This window comes from Podarcis raffonei, chromosome 7, assembly GCF_027172205.1.
Source record: "Podarcis raffonei isolate rPodRaf1 chromosome 7, rPodRaf1.pri, whole genome shotgun sequence".
In the NCBI taxonomy this organism is placed as follows: domain Eukaryota; kingdom Metazoa; phylum Chordata; class Lepidosauria; order Squamata; family Lacertidae; genus Podarcis; species Podarcis raffonei.
The window spans coordinates 89,677,299-89,693,662 of record NC_070608.1 but is presented as its reverse complement, the minus strand read 5'-3'; the positions used below and the strand labels follow the sequence as shown (position 1 = coordinate 89,693,662).

At 41.4% G+C, this 16,364-nt stretch overlaps 1 protein-coding gene across 7 annotated transcripts in view; it reads right to left on the bottom strand.

Moving 5' to 3' along the window:
- Window positions 1-16,364, bottom strand: part of CFAP61 (cilia and flagella associated protein 61) — a 123,458-nt gene that overhangs the window by 15,165 nt on the left and 91,929 nt on the right. For 5 of the 7 annotated variants that reach the window (XM_053394887.1, XM_053394886.1, XM_053394883.1 and 2 more), the window contains 4 exons: window positions 7,886-8,178; window positions 4,009-4,336; window positions 3,237-3,328; window positions 440-645 (listed from right to left, as the gene is read on the bottom strand). In XM_053394887.1, the coding sequence (XP_053250862.1) occupies window positions 440-645; window positions 3,237-3,328; window positions 4,009-4,336; window positions 7,886-8,178 (919 nt within the window). Of the gene's footprint in view, window positions 1-439; window positions 646-3,236; window positions 3,329-4,008; window positions 4,337-7,885; window positions 8,179-16,364 lie in introns of those variants that run through there. The other 2 variants (XM_053394888.1, XM_053394890.1) reach the window with 2 other exon arrangements.

Sequence of the window (16,364 nt, the reverse complement as noted above, 5' to 3'; positions counted from 1 at the left end):
TATCTATAGTATCCCCCTGCTGGCCCAGGGTGAGAACTTCAGTATATAACATAAACCATGCTGAAGTCAGCTCCAGCTTCATTGGAATAGCACTGTAAATATTAAAAAAACAACACCCCCCCAATGCAAACCAGATTGCTAAAACTGCTGCGACACTTGTACATTCATTCAGCATCCATTGGCTCACATTGAAACATTAAGTTCCTGGAAGGAAAAGTGAGGTGTAACTGTTAAATAAATGAATGATAAATCAATTAGTCCGGCAGTACCAGGGGAGCTGGGATTTATCTGTGCAGTGCTCTCCATGGACCTTGTGTTCATCTAACTAGACAGGGGTTCTTATTTCTGCTCCTGCCTACAACCAGGAGGAGGAGCTTTGCCAAAAGTGCCCCAATAATAACTGAATTAAGACAGACTTTATATACTAAAATTAACTCACCTGTAGAGATCTGTGATCAGTCCTTCCCTCCAGCGAGAACAAAGATTATTAAGAAGACGCTCGTGCTGTGCAAATAAACAGATGTAGTTGGAGACAGGAACAGGATCCTTTGAAAAGCAGGTAATTGTTTCTATCATACTGTACTGGTTGACATGTATTCTGAAGTAGTTTCCCTTTATTGCATCTCCTGTTGTGATTGCCATCCCCTGTGATAAATTAAGAAAACAGTTGTGACAGCAGACAGAGGAAAACAAAGTTGGACAGCATATTGCTAAAGAGGGATTAGCAAACTCTGAGGTGTTTTATCATCAATACTCTTGGATATCTAGGAAGTTGTGGGTTATACACATAACACCGTCTGTCTTGCTATTCGATGCAAAATTAGCTGTAGTTAAATGTTAAGGGTGGTATTCAGCTAAGTCCTACTCAGAGCAGACCCATATCTGGCAACTTCACTGAATCTACTCTGAGTAGGACTGCCACTGCCCTTAGTGTCCTGTGTTTTTACTGAAGAGGACATACACCAGGACACCCACAACACTGGAGGGCACTGAGTAAGGTTGTCACCTTATCCTAAACACACAGAGAAGTTCAGGTAGTAAAGTTTTCACTATCTTTTTTTAAAAATATATATTTATTGAAATTTTCAAAAAAAATAAATAAAAAAGAAAGACAGAAAAGAGAGAAAAAAGAAGAAAAAGGAACAATTAAAAAAGTTTACATTGCTTACTTTCCATAACCAATTTCCTTGACTTCCCCACACCTGCCCTTCTTGTATTCCAATTCCAATTTTTAGCTCAGCAAATACTTGTCCCCACACTTTACCTTATTTTCTCTAATTCATTTTAATTAACCAATTTTAACTTATAAACCTCAATCTTTATATATCAATACTTATTCTTAGAAAACTTTTTCTAAATTCGCCCCATCAATTTAATTAACCCATTTTAACTTAAAAACCTCAATCTTTATACGTCAACACTTATTCTTAAAAATCTTTTTCTAAGGTCGGCCCCAATTCTCTTCCCCAAAATCCCCATTTTTATGTTAGTGGCAAAACCAACTTAATTCAAACAAAATATATTTATACACCCTTTGGATTCCCAAATCCCCACCACCCCCTTTCCCGGATTCGAACCCCAACCAAAGTCCATCAGTCCATCTGCAATCAGCCTGGTGACCTCACGTCTGAGGCACTCAACTCTCTCTCAGTTTCTCTCTGCCGGTTTTTTTGATAGTCCTTTATTTTAAATTCCGAATCTCGAAGAAGCTCTGTTCCAATAAGGTCCATATTTCTTCCAGCCAGACCTCCATATTTAACAATGGAGCCAAGATCTTGTTTCTTACTTCTCATAGGTCCAAATGTCCCAAAGGCTCCAATTTCCACATTAGCCAAGTTTGTATTCCATATGTCTTCAGATCTCCATATAAGGAGATCTCTCCAGTTTCCATTCTTCAATTCAAACCAAATTTTCATCATCCTGTTCTTATTTTCCTTTGTATCCATCTTAACAGGCCTCTGGCTCTCCTTAATCATCTGCGACATCATAGCTCCTCCTTCTTTTTCCTTCAGATCATCATGTTCCTCTTTAAACAGATTCTCAGATGTCTCAAATTTCTTTTCTTGTTTGGCTGTAAGGATTTTTAGATCAACAACAACGCTTCCCTGTTCATCTGCAGGAACTTGAATCATATCCCTTCCAGGCTCAGCAACTTTATTTACTGTTCCCTTCAGTATTGTGACGTTTATAGTCAAAACATCCGTCTGTTCCTGCAGTTTTCCCAGGAGAGAGAAGGTCTTCTCCAGTTCAGCCAGTATTTTTCCACCTACAGCCATTTTTGTAATGTCCTGAACCCCCTCTAGAGGGATTCTAGTTTCTTAATGTCTTCCAATTCCCACCCAAAAGCCAAGTTAGCCTTTTCTTCTTTATTTTAACAATTTGTTACCAAATTGTAGCGAATATAACCAGCAAAGTCAGCAAAAACAAAGTTTCCCTTTTCTTCCAACTTAGACAGCTAGTTTGACAGCTGTCAAAGTCTTTATGCCTCTTCCGCAGGCTCTCTCACCGATCGCTCCCGGGTCTTGGGGGAGGGGTGAATTCCGTTCTCAATGTTAGCTCTTATCCTCCAGCACAATCACTTAAATTGCCCCAACGTAAAGTTAATTGCTTTTCTCCACAAAGAAGAAAGGTATTCTCACAACCTTAGTAATAAAATCCTTGCTTTACGATGTTTACAAGGCGGGTAGGCGGACTTCCTCTTAGCACCTTACCCGATCGTGCCTAATTCCCAAAGAAAATTTCCCTTTTAAGTCCAATTACCGTGTTACTCACGGGTCGTTACTTTTAATCCAAATGTTCAGAGGAAGAAGTTAGCGCTCTCCGTCCATGGCATGCGGCTTCACTCAGCAGGGGAAGCAGTCGACTCACAGCACCACGCCGCTCTCCGTCCCCCGTTCCAGAGCCTTTAAAAAGGCTCCTTTGCGGGTCGGGGGGGCGCAAATGGTGCCCGCCGAGTCACCAGGTCCACAGGCTTCAGCGCCTGTGGTTTCTAAGGGTCCCCGCGTCGCCGCCGCGGCAGAACCCGGCCCCTGTTGAGCCGATTCCCTCCGGAGCTCGGAGGGAATCCGCCATTAGACGATGGCGCCAACCCGGAAGTCCTCGTAAAGTTTTCACTATCATTGCATCGTTATGTGCGGCTTACAATACAGCCACATATTTCCTAGAAAACTGAAAGCTGCAGCAGTACCAGATCACATAGGCCTGCTTTACATGACTCACATATTTTTAGAACTTACATAATTAGGTTGTGATTCTTGTACATCCAAGCGAGAAGGAATTCCAGGTTTAAAAATATGCACATAATTATATTTTCCAGGTAGAACACCACCTGTCAGAAGCAATGAGAGGTGTTGTGAAGATCTCAATAATGGCTGCCAGCATATATGACAGCTAATTTGTTAATCATAAAATATGATAATTCCACGTTTAAAACTCTTTGTTACAGATTTTTTTTTGTTATTTCTAAAACAATGCCATGGTGATTGGAACAATAACAGGTAGCACCTTGCTGTTGTTTCATAGGTTCATCTGAACCATGTGTAAGCACCTAGAACCCCTGGAATCTTACACAGCTCAGTGATTCATATCTTTATATGAATTTGCACTTGACATCTATGCCAGATGTTCATGTGAAAAATTTCTGCCTGGGGAAAAAAATCCTCCTGATATTAAAATATAGGAACACTATTTTTCTAAAACTGATACTTTATACACCTTATACCAGGGGTTGTCAACCTGGTTCCTACCGCCCACTAGTGGGTGTTTCAGGATTCTAGGTGGGCGGTAGGGGGTTCTATGGCACAAGCTGAATCCTCCTTCCGTCGAACACTGGGGGGCGGTAAGTAAATGTTACCATCAAGAAAGATGCATTAGTGGGTGGTAGGTATAAAAAGGTTGACTTTCCCTGCCTTATACAAATGTTAATTGCCTCCACTTCACATTTCATGCTGCACAAGATGAAAATATTATAGAAATGCTAGACAATGAAAAGGAATGTTCTTGGCCCACCTTGAACTTTGCACCCCTTGTATATAGGGATGAGTCTATCCAAATCTTCTGGGGGTTCAAAAACTGGCTCCAGAGTTGGATCAAAAAGATTTAGCATGGTTGCAGCAAGCTGGAAGCCAACCTCTTTTGAGCTGAAATTGCTGTGTGTCCATTCATTGGCATAGTATATATTGGAGAACTTGGTTAAAGAACCTGCAGCTCTGATGGCGATATCATTAGTATGGAAGTTGGTATCAATCACAAGCCTCCCGTCGTAAACTAGACATGCATCATTAATTGCCTTGAAGGTCTCATAATCCACTCTTTTTTCAGTAAAGTTAAAGAATGCCTAAAAATAAGGCAGTAATTAGTCATTCTGTAAAACAGGCAGAGCCAACATGATGCCCTTCAGATGCAGCTACACTAATCATCATGCGTGAAGGCACCCACTTTCAGCTAAGGGGCAGCGACTTTGAGTCTGCAATCTGCAGGGATCAGCTGTGCAATTCCCATGGGGAATTCTGTCACACAGCTGATGCAGTTGCATCTCTACCTGCCTCACACCTGACGTCACATATGCTGTCAGGTGTAGGACAGGTAGTTATGGTTTGGAGAAAATGGCTTGTGGGCCAAACTGGGACTCATGCCGGACCAAATGTGACTCTTGGGCTGGAGGTTCCCCATCCCTGCCATAAAGGCAATCCACTGGGGTTATTGTGCCCCATTGAGGGACATCAAGTTATCAAGTCCACACATAGGTTAGAGAAGGTGCAACAACTTAGGCACATATTTTCATATGCATTGGGCATTTTAGTTATGTGTCTTTGAGGAGACATCAGAAATTATGGGGCGAGAAATATTGATGGATCCAATTAGCACTTATTAGCTTAAATAAAGCTCTGTTGTCCAAGGATCTGATTATTTGCTTGATAATAGCTAGTAGGCTTGAGGCTGCTAAAAAATGGAAGTCTCCTTGGACATTGTCATGGTATGAAAGGGTGTGGAGCATAGCCCAGCAGAAAAAACAGACTTGTTCTGTTTAGGGCAATTGGAAACAACAAACACTGAAACTTTTGATACAACTTGGAATAGATTTATTCATTTATTTATCAGTAGAGGTGGATCTGGCCAAAATGCTCCATAATCTAAAGACATACATGGTCTGACATATTTTCGCCATGTTGATTCTCTTGATTAAAGATATCAAATTTCCAGTGATATTCTCCTTAATCTAATTCAATAAGATCAGTACAAGTGGCAGTCTCAAAGTAAATTGTGTCACTGCTATTATTATTATATGTATAATTTTCCTCGAAAAATCATAGGTGACTCGACATTTCCACCACATATGTAATAATTGCACAGTTCTGGCTGAGCACTTCCAGCATTTAAAATGATTTATGAGTAGATTTTATTGAACCTAGCTCAAATTAAGTACCAGCATAAAAGCTGTTTATATTGAGCTTTTCTTACTGATAAGCTGAGTGAGGACTCTCTCACAGAGCTCCAAATCTTGACCAATTTCTGCTCGGAAATACTAAACCTCAGATCTCTTTTCCACCTTGTTCTGACTACTGAGTCCCTTTCCCTAAATCTATTAACTATTTATAGTTTTTGGTCGAAATACTTTTTGCCATATTATCTGATGTAATTTCCCCCAAGGAACCATACCTTACCACACAGGTTGAACCTACAAATTTAGACAGCAGATATTGGAACCATGGGAAAATCTGTTCTCTTGCTTTTTTGACTAATTACATGTCTTATTAACATCAGTCCATTATTTACTAGATACCCAAATTTATATATCACATGTTTTTCCTAGTTAACAAAATCCAACAGCTGATTGACTCAGATAGGATGACTTAATATAGATAAAAGTACAAAATTTCCCATTTGTACTTAACCCATTTTTTCAATAATGAATGTGTAATTTAACTTTGTTTTAATAAATTTCCCCTCTCATTTTTAGACGTTCACCTTAATGTTTCAAATGGGGCATTAAGTTGTCCAACTGATATGAATCTTTACCCTATCTTGTGCAAGCCGTATTTTTATCAAATTCAGCTAGTATTATTGGTTACTCTTGTGAGACATTTATCCTGCTATATACATTTATCAAGAATTTTCTGCCAAACTTTTAGTTCCTGTGTATTCATTGTTATGATCGCAGTCTTGATAGCATTTATCTGAGGCATTCATGACAAATTCAGTTTTCCCTATCTAGAAAAATCCACTTTTATTTTTTTGAACAATAGTTCCCTCTCTTTTTGATATTGTTACCTAATTTTATACATACGTGTATAACCAGTTGGTTACTAATTTCCAACGTATAATGTTGAGGAAAGGGACCCCAACTGAAACAATTTCCACTTTCTGATTGTGTATTTTATATGCTGATACAGCTCCATACTTGTCAGTTATTTGGAACCCATGATTTAAAGATTCCCTAGGGATTTCCAAAGACAATGTGGCATCAGTTGTATATAAGAAGATCCTAATCTGACCCATTTTAAGCTTGATCCCTCGTATTTGTGAATCTTCCATTGTTGCAATGGTGAATGGTTCGATTGCCATAGCAAATTGGAATAGGGAAGGCAGATAGCCTTGTGCTGTAATTTTCTTAAATTAAATTGCTCTGTTTATTGTCTGAAATGCTTTGTAAATTAGGAAACCCATACTGTTCTTCCTGGGACTCTTTCCCCTTTGGGTATCTTTTTGGTGACACCTTAACTGAGAAAGATGTAATCTTACTGCTCCATAAATTTCTGACTTATGTACAAAACACAGTAATCCATTAATTTATCTATTTCTTCCTTTCATTATTAGCATAAACAAACATAAGCAAAACCAAAAACATAGTATATAGTTACAATTTCCTAAGCACTCCCCAAGTATTAATTTAATTCATCGGTTGACTCTAATCAACATTTAAACCAAATAATTAATCAAAACACCAATTATATTATTTTAATGGGGGGAGAATACATTAATTTAATTCCTCAGTTAAGTCATTTATCACCTGTCAAATGTGCTTGACCATAATGTGTGCGTTTTGATAATCATCTGAATGTATGTCCACTGAAAATAATGAAATGCAGATGGAGAACATCTGTATCCAGATGGGCATCCAAGTGGTGATATCATTCACCTACATTGTATTAATGTTCAACAGGCTGTTGATTTTGAATGTGCATCTAGAGCCACATTCTTTTTCTCAGCTGGTCAAACATAATTGCACAGGGCTAGGCTTGGAGGGCGTTGAAACCACAAACAGAATGTGGAAGCATTTTCTCCTTCCATGCACACCTTCACCTTCAGAGTGAGGGCGATGAAAAAGGCTTCATCTAGCATGACATAATCATATAGCTTCACGTGGTATCAGTATTTAGTATTTACTACATGATTCCTGATTAGCTTCTGACTCTTTCAAGGGCAGGGGCTGCTTAAGGAACAGCAATTTGGAGAAACATTGACTGCTTTAGATGTGAAAAAATAGGCACAGGGAACAGCAGAGGGTTGGTTTTTTGGTGGATCTTCCTACCTTACTACCAGCAACATTTGCATCAAAACTTGAACTTCATGACAATTTGGCAAAGCAATACCTTTAATTATCATTCTGACATGGGCTCAGTTCTCAGAAAACAGCAATGTTTACATGCATTTATTAGACATTTTTTTAATGAACATTAAAATAAAAACAAGTTATGAAAATTTATTTTAAAAGTTGATTTGTGTTTTAAAAATTCATCCACCACAAGGAAATGCCCCTGCACAGCTCTTTTTCATTTCATTGTGCAGGAGGATGTCCCTGTGGATTGTTGCACCCTTTTAATTCAATAGTTCAGTGGCTCTGCTTAATGGAAGGATGTTACATAACAAAGACATATATACTTACAGAACACTGCAATCTGAATGGCTTTGTATTAGTAGTGAAAGATGCAAACTCAATTGGGTCCGGGTGGGTGCCATCATTCCACTGAGCCAGCAGACTGTCATGATACACAGTCACACCAGCTCTGGACAGGGCTCTCTGGACAGCATTTTCTATTGCGTTGTTATTAAGAGAAGTAACATTTGAGCATAATGGAGGATGCACAAGATGTATGAGGCTGCCATTAATTCCTAATGATAAGAGAGCTGCTATAGTAGTGTAAATGTCAATTGTATTCCCATAGACAATAACATTCCCTGGGAGGGCAGAAAAGAGAAAAAAATAATTTAAGACATATAATAAAAACCTTATTAGTGTAACTCAGATGATAATAATACTGAACTGATCTGTGACCCTCTTGTTGCTCTGATGCTATGAAGTAAACAATGTTACCTAGCAACAGTTGCTAGGATAATTTAGTGAAGACTCTACAGAATACATCCGACAAAGTAGCAAGCACTTAACACAGAATTGGACATTAATTATGCCCCCAGATTTTGAAACCCTTTAGTCTGAGAACCTTTTTTTTGGGGGGGGGTACCTTTAGCAAGCTCCTTTACCCAGCCATTTCTCATCTTTTGTTTGGTTACGGTACTTTCAAATAAAAATTAAAAGTCCTGCAAAAAGGATATGGGGAATTGGGGGAGGGGAGAGAAAAAGAAGTAACATAGCTATCAGACCTCTGAGGATTCTCTCTCATCATTCTCTCTCATCAACCAGGGAAAAAAATGTGTGTTTCTTACATATCTACCATTTCCTCGTGTTTCTTTTCCTTGGTCAAATATAATGAAATCCACAATGGGCAGGGAATATTCACTTAAAGAGTTGGGGACTTGCTCTAGGAAAACCCAAAAAAACTGAAGGCCTGTCTAATAAATATGTATAGGGCTCATTCCAAGCAAAGTTAAGCTTTCTAGCATTATACTGTATTTTGGGGTGTAGGTCCTAAATAAAGTGTGAATGGGTTAGATGCACAGGAGAAATGAACAGGGAACTTATTCAGGAGCCCTGGTTAGCTGCAGTTGTTAGTGGTAAACTTGGGTTTGCTGCCTCACAATTTGTAAAGTGGTCCTTAATCCCACTTAATTTAAAACAAAAAGTTAGGCATGTAATTCTCTTTTGCCCACTGAAAGAAAGGGATTGCCATGTTCATAAGTTTCCATTATGCGCACATGGTGTACAAACTAGGGCTAACTCCTGATTAAAGAAAGCTTAGTCAATGGCCTGGTTTACTTCTGTGGAGGCTGGTCCATAAGAGCAAATGGGGTACTGCCCCATCAACTTAAGTTTGTCTTCAACCAACCCACACATGCCTGCCTCTTTACTTATAAGCGACTCAGGGGGTGGCCCTGGCTATCATCTTACTCTTCCTTAGTCTCTGTGTTGCCCTTGCAGAACTCGGCAGGGAGATCGGGACAAAACCAGAATTAGTTGGCTCAGGCTATCATTGTCTTTGGCTCCACCTGCTGTTGGCCTCCTTGCCTTCTGCTGCACCATTCCCAATAGGCACCAGCCACCCCTGGTTTAGCTGATTTAGAAATTAAATGTGCATATTAATTAAAAACATATTTATGAAGCAAAAAGACTATTTATGAAGCAAAAAGTTATATATTTATTATTTTACTTGTAAAATTACTATCCTGCCCTTCCTCCCAAAGGAGCTCAAGGCAGCAATGTTTGTATTACAGCAAGATTAATATTAGAATACTTATTCTGTTGTATGTGTGAGGGGGGATGCCTCTTCGAGATGACACCCACCATATGAAGCTGTTATAAGCACTTGCATTAAAAATACTTTTTAAAAAATTACCATTTATTACCTAATTAAACAGGGGCACCCTTTTGGATGAGCAAAAAGTTGATTAAATGTAATCAGCATTTAGCTGGAGATACAATATGAACTCCCTATGGTTGGTTTTCTTCTTTACAGAAAACTGATTCCTGATACATTTACAAATATTCAAAATTAGAGAATGGTCAAAACAGTCATTCCTTTCAGTAGTATTAAGTTTTCTAATTATTTTGTTGTGACAGTCCTGACATGCATGAGAATTGTCTGGGACTATTTTATTCATTGTTGGCAGTACTGTAGAGATGTTACAAAGCAATATTCATTTCAAATCCTACTATAAAATCAAAAGTAGTATTGAAGATATTCTGCTATGTTAACACTGCTGAATTAGGGTAAGTAACAAAGAAATAGTTTTGGAATTTGACCACAACCCAGTCCCTCATAAAAAGGCATGAGTGGTGTAGCTTTGGAGTTGCATTTAAAAAAATATTTACTTCATACATATAACTCTCCAAAACAGTGTAAATTTTAATGAACATTTTATATTCTTTGTAAACAGCTTAGAAATTCTATTTGCATTAAGCTGTGTACAAATAAGATAAATAAATAAGACTGCAGTTTTCTCATTTTCAGAAGAATCAGAGCCAGCAAAGTACTGGATTTCTCACCATTCAGAACAAGGTGAAGAAAACAATTGTATATGTCTATGTTGTTTTATTCCAAAGAAGCCATAAGGTGCTAAGAAAGGAGGGTGAACTTCAACAGCCGATTTTCAGCAATGAAAATGGATGGCAAGTTTCCAGGTAGAATGATCTGGGTCAGTATTAGCTTCTGCAGGCCCCAGGAGAGCTCATTGCCAGTGAAGTCAGATGTTGTTCTGATAAGGTTCAAAACTTATTTGAACTCTTACACCCCCAAAGGATTGGGGATTGCCAAAGCCCAACACAAGTGAAGTTTCAGGAATTTAAAGAGGCAGGGTTCTAGTTGTGAACCACAGAGGCACTCAAGAGTATGGTCTCTGCTTTCTCTGAGGGAGACCTTCCACCTCCAAGAGGTATTTGGGGAGTCTCTCTTCAGACTCAGGGCCCAGTAAATTCTTAGACCTCAGCACAGAGATGCAAGACATCCTCCCAGCAGCGTACTTCTTTTATTGTGGTAGCCCAACAGTCACAGTGCTGCATCTGTGTGTGAGGTGGCCTTGAAGAGCACCTTCACCACTATTGCTTTGTAATGATGATGGAAAATTATTTTAAAATATAAAATAACTTCAAACTTAATTCCCAGCTGGCAGCAGGTGCTGCAGGTGTTTGCTAGGGCCACGACACCCAGAATGCCTTGCTCTGGGGAAGAGCAAAGGATAGGGCAAGAGGTCAACAGAGTTCAGCAGAAGCCTTGCTGACTGGTTGATAGCTAGCAACATAGCAGCGTGCAGAGGCAGAGAGCAGGTTGGGTGGTGGGTTGGCTGGCATCCAAGCAGCCATAGGAGGAGCAACAGCAGTTGGGTGGCCAGCCAGCCAACAAGACATTGCCATGGAAGCAATGGTGGCAAGTGACCCCATGGACAGCAGATTGAGTACATGATGCTTCATCCATCTCTATATACCACCTGAGCCATGTGGCTCAGTGTGGCTCCTGGTAGGGCTGCCCTTGCTTCACCTGTCAGCTGCAGTATGTGTACAGGTTTGTTTAAGAGGAGAGAGTTCCAAGTTGTTTAGTGCTCTGAAGACAAGAACCAGGACATTGAATTGAGCTGGAACCAAACTCAAACACCCAAGCCCCCATAAATCAGTCACACTGCTGCATTGTACACCAACTGAAGCTTACTGAAGGGAAAGCCCCACATAGTGCAGTTGCAGATGTCAAATTTGGATGTAAGCAGGGCATGTGTAACTATGACAAGATCAACATTAACAATTTAATGTTCTGCAGTAGTGAATAACACATTATGAGCATAAAGAGCCAGCATTTGCACCATAACACAGAGAACTATATTGCCAACCTGCTACAAATCTAAGTAACTTGACATGTCAGAAAAAGGCGAGCTACTGTATCTTAAATAGATTCATGCATAAAGCATCATAGGGCAGGATTGACTTAAACAGCCTTGTCAGCAGAAGTCCTGCACAAGGACTTCTGCTTGCACCACAGGGCTTTCCCCCTTCTCCTCTCTATGTGTGCCTCACATTGGCTCTGGGGGGTCAGGAAAAACCCCAGAACTGTGCATGGGGAAAGTGGGGTGTGTGTCATTCCTTCTGGCAAGCAGGAATGCTTGTGCAGATGGAATGACAGGAAAAGCACAACACTGAATTCCACCCACAGAGCTGTGACTCAAAGGTCATCAAATCCAATTAGCTGAACCAAAGCAGGCACATCCCCATGTCTGTCTCCAACAAAAGGACCACATAGTCCTGTGTGCAAAATAGCATAAGCAAAGTGTCTCTCAGTTATGAACAAATGTGCAAGCAAGTCAAACAGAGAAAATATTTGAATGTTGGGGGGGGGGGCAAGCGTAGAGGGAAGGAAGGGATTCTTCTCTGATTGCTCTTCCCCAAAGGAATTAACACGCACACCACCAAGTATCTTTCTCTATGTGTGGCTGTTCCTGATGCTCAAGAAAAAAGGAAATAAGAAACCAAAGTTCTGGAAAGGAGAAAATTCCTCATTTTAATCCTCATGGACCAGAATTGAGATACCAGAGGGGGAAAAGCAAAAAGAAAGCCCCCTTCATCCAGTGAGGAAATTTTAGTGCTCCAATTGTTCTAGATAGAGTATTCTAGGGCTTTACACCTTGAACAGGTGGGAATTTGGTTAACATCCTTTTTGTCACTATCCATTATTGGACCCACAGTCTTCTTTAACTACAACAACACTCCTATTAGCATAAATCCTTTATTTTTGAAGGCAATTTAAATTTACGTTTACTTGCCACAAGACAAATAATGCTCTCTATGTGACCTCAAGAAATCATGTTTTCAATATATTATAAACATCCTATGTATGCCTTTTAGATAGTAATTGCATAATAAACTACAGTGGTACCTCGGGTTACATACGCATCAGGTTACATATGCTTCAGGTTACAGACTCCACTAACCCAGAGATATTACCTCGGGTTAAGAACTTTGCTTCAGGATGAGAACAGAAATCGTGCTGCGGTGGCGCGGTGGCAGCAGGAGGCCCCATTAGCTAAAGTGGTGCTTCAGGTTAAGAACAGTTTCAGGTTAAGAACGGACGTCCGGAATGAATTAAGTACATAACCAGAGGTACCACTGTATATCAATCCAATAGAATCGTAATATTTTCCAAATATGCTTTCACTACATGAAAACATATTTGAGAGAAAAACTTTATTATTCAGAGAAGTTACAGCAATCATAAATAAAGCCCATTACAATGGATTTATGGCTTACTATTAGATGCTCATGTCCCACTACTGAGAGTCTCACTCATTTCCTATAACTGGGAATACAAAACTTTCATGATCTTAGTATGACCTGAATTCTTAGGCTTGCAAAAATCACATTAAAAAGAAAGCAAATTAGCTGGAGCTACAGTTTCTGTGCTTCCTGATGTATGTACAACAATTTCAAAGCTATAACATTCCTTCAAGCATGTTTTTAGAAGAGCTACAAGCTGCATTTGGGTAAATAGAAAAATAAGTGATCCATTAAAGCAGTTTTGCTTCTTGCATCCACCCACTTAGCATTATTGAAAATGAATGGAAACTTAAGAATGACCATTAGAATCAGAATTATAATAGCTATATCCTGCTTATTTCTAACAGGCAAATCTAGTACACTAGGTAAAGGGAGGGTTCCTCCCAACCCTGGAAGTCACTGATACAATGCATAAAGACTTCCTAGATCACTAACATAATGATTTGCATCCACACTGCCACAGACAATGAAGAGGCACATGACAAGAATGGTCTCTTCTCAATGATATTCTCTCCCTGGCTGTAGTCTCTCCCGTCATGTCACACACCACCCTGGAAGTTCTTGGCCCTCTTAGGAGCAGCTTCTCATGGGGCCCAGCAGAACAGGGAAAGCTCCAGCACAGAGTGGTGGCTCAGGCCCATGGGGACTGGTGGGGCGCAAAGCAGGGAGGCCAATGGTAGGGGAAGCCAGAGTCATTTCTTGCTCTCCTCCTCTCTCTTCTACAAAAGGCAACACTGAGTCTAAGGAGGAGGAAGCTGACAGGCAGCACTTGTAATTAAGGTGGCAAGCAGGGCGGGGGGGGGGGGCTGAGGGCAAACTCATGTTGCTGCAGCAGTGCCCCATTTGCCCTGGACCAGCCTCCATATGTTCTTTGGATCAGAAACTTCCTGCTGCCCATTTTTGGATCTAAGTAAAAGGTAAACTATCCCCACCCCCAATGATTCAAAGCAGGTATTGACAGTAACAATCTATTTAATTCAATGCAGAAAGCATTATTTCCCCCTCCTTCTGACGGTGTTATATGGTCCTGACAGCCACCTCCAGTCACCAGTCCAGCTGCCGCATCCTGGATTAGTTGTAGATTCCGAGTCACCTTCAAAGGTAGCCCGACATAGAGCGCATTGCAGTTATCAAAGCGGGAGATAACCAGAGCATGTACCACTCTGGTGAGACAGGGTGCAGGCAAGTAGGGTCTCAGCTGGCATAGCAGATAGACAGCTACCCTGGACACAGAATTGACCTGCACCTCCATGTACAGCTGTGAGTCCAGGCTGCGCACCTGTCCTTTCAGGGCACAGTTACCCCATTCAGGACCAGGGAGGCCCCCACACTCGCCCACCCCCTGTCCCCCAAGAACAGTACTTCTGTCTTGTCAGGATTCCACCTCAATCTGTTAGCCGCCATCCATCCTCCAGCCACTTCTAGCCACTCACACAGGACATTCGTTGCCTTCACTGGTTCTGATTTAAATGAAAAGTAGAGCTGGGTAGCATTTGCATACTGGTAAACACACCGCCCAAATCCCCTGATGTTCTCTCCTAGCGGCTTCAAATAGATGTTGAAGAGCATGGCGGAGAGGACAGAGCCCCGAGGCACTCCACAAGTCAGAGCCCAGGGGTCTGAACACTCATCCCCCAACACCACTTTCTGGACATGTCCCAGGAGGAATGAGCAGAACCACTGTATAACAGGGCCCCTGGATCCCAGCTCCTCTAGACGGTCCAGAAAGATACCATGGTCAATGGTATCAAAAGCTGTTGAAAGGAGGAGGAGGAGGAGTTTGGATTTGATATCGCACTTTGTCACTACCCTAAGGAGTCTCAAAGCGGCTAACAATCTCCTTTCCCTTCCTCCCCCACAACACAGAGTGAGGTGAGTGGGGCTGAGAGACTTCAAAGAAGTGTGACTAGCCCAAGGTCACCTAGCAGCTGCATGTGGAGGAGCGGAGACGCGAACCTGGTTCCCCAGATTACAAGTCTACTACTCTTTCACCTGTGTTCCTAGCCTGCCAGAGATCACTGACCAGCATGGCCAAGGCAGTTTCAGTCCCATGATGGAGCCTGAATCCCGATTGGAAGGGATCCAAATGGTCCGCATCCTCTAGGCATGTCTGGAGTTGTTCAGGGACCACTTGCTCCATCACCTTGCCCAACAATGGAAAATTTGAGACTGGGCGATAGTTGGCCATAGTGGCCAGGTCCAAAGATGGTTTTTAAAAAAGCAGTTTGATAAGCGGGTCTGGGAAGACTCCCTTACAGACGGAAGCATTCAGCACCCCACAGAGCCCATCACCCAGCTCTGCCCAGCTCACTTTTATGAGCCAGGATGGGCAAGGATCAAGGAGACAGGTGGTTGTTTCCACTCATCCAAGCAGCCTGTTACATCCTCAGTAGTAACAGATTGGAATTGATCCCATGCAACCTATCTAGACAGGACTCTAGCACTCTCCCACCCTGTATGGAAGCACTCTCCCACCCTAGCCCTGCTCCCACTGTGCAGTCCACCTCTTTCTGAATCTGAGCGACTATCTGCAAAAAAAATGCAAAATCATTGCAGGAGATCTTGGGGTCTTCACCAGGCCCTGATGGCAAAGGTAGTTCTGTTAGATTACAAACCACCTGAAAGAGTCTCCTGCTGCTGTTTTCTGCAGATGCAATAGAGGCGGTGAATAAAGTCCTCTCTGCTGTCACTATCACCACTTGTTAGGCTTGACGTTGAGCTCTAACCTGTGTTCAGTCCTATTCAGAATGATTTTTCTGCCAATGATACTCCAGCCATTTCAACAATTGTTTCATCGCCCTCAGCTCTGGGGGAAATCACGGTGCCATCCGGGTTCTATGCAATCAGAGAGGGTGCTTAAGAGCCACAGTCAATAGCCCTGGTTAACGCTGCACCAGGGAATCAGCGGAAAGGCCATCAACATGGAATAAAACATCCCCTACCACTCTCTGGAAACCATTTGGATCCATTAAGTGTTGGGGATGGAACATCAGAATCAGTCCCACCTACGTGCAGAGGGGAAGGGTCATGGAGAAGTCCATTTACACTAGAAAGTGATCCGACTATGGCACTTATTTTGTTTCATTTTTACTTAGTGCCAGATCATCCATCTCCATAGAGGTGAACACCAGGTGTAAGGCATATCCATGACTATGAGTTGGGCCAAACTTATTCAGGGACAGCCCCTTGGAGGCCATGTTTTCCACGAAGTTCT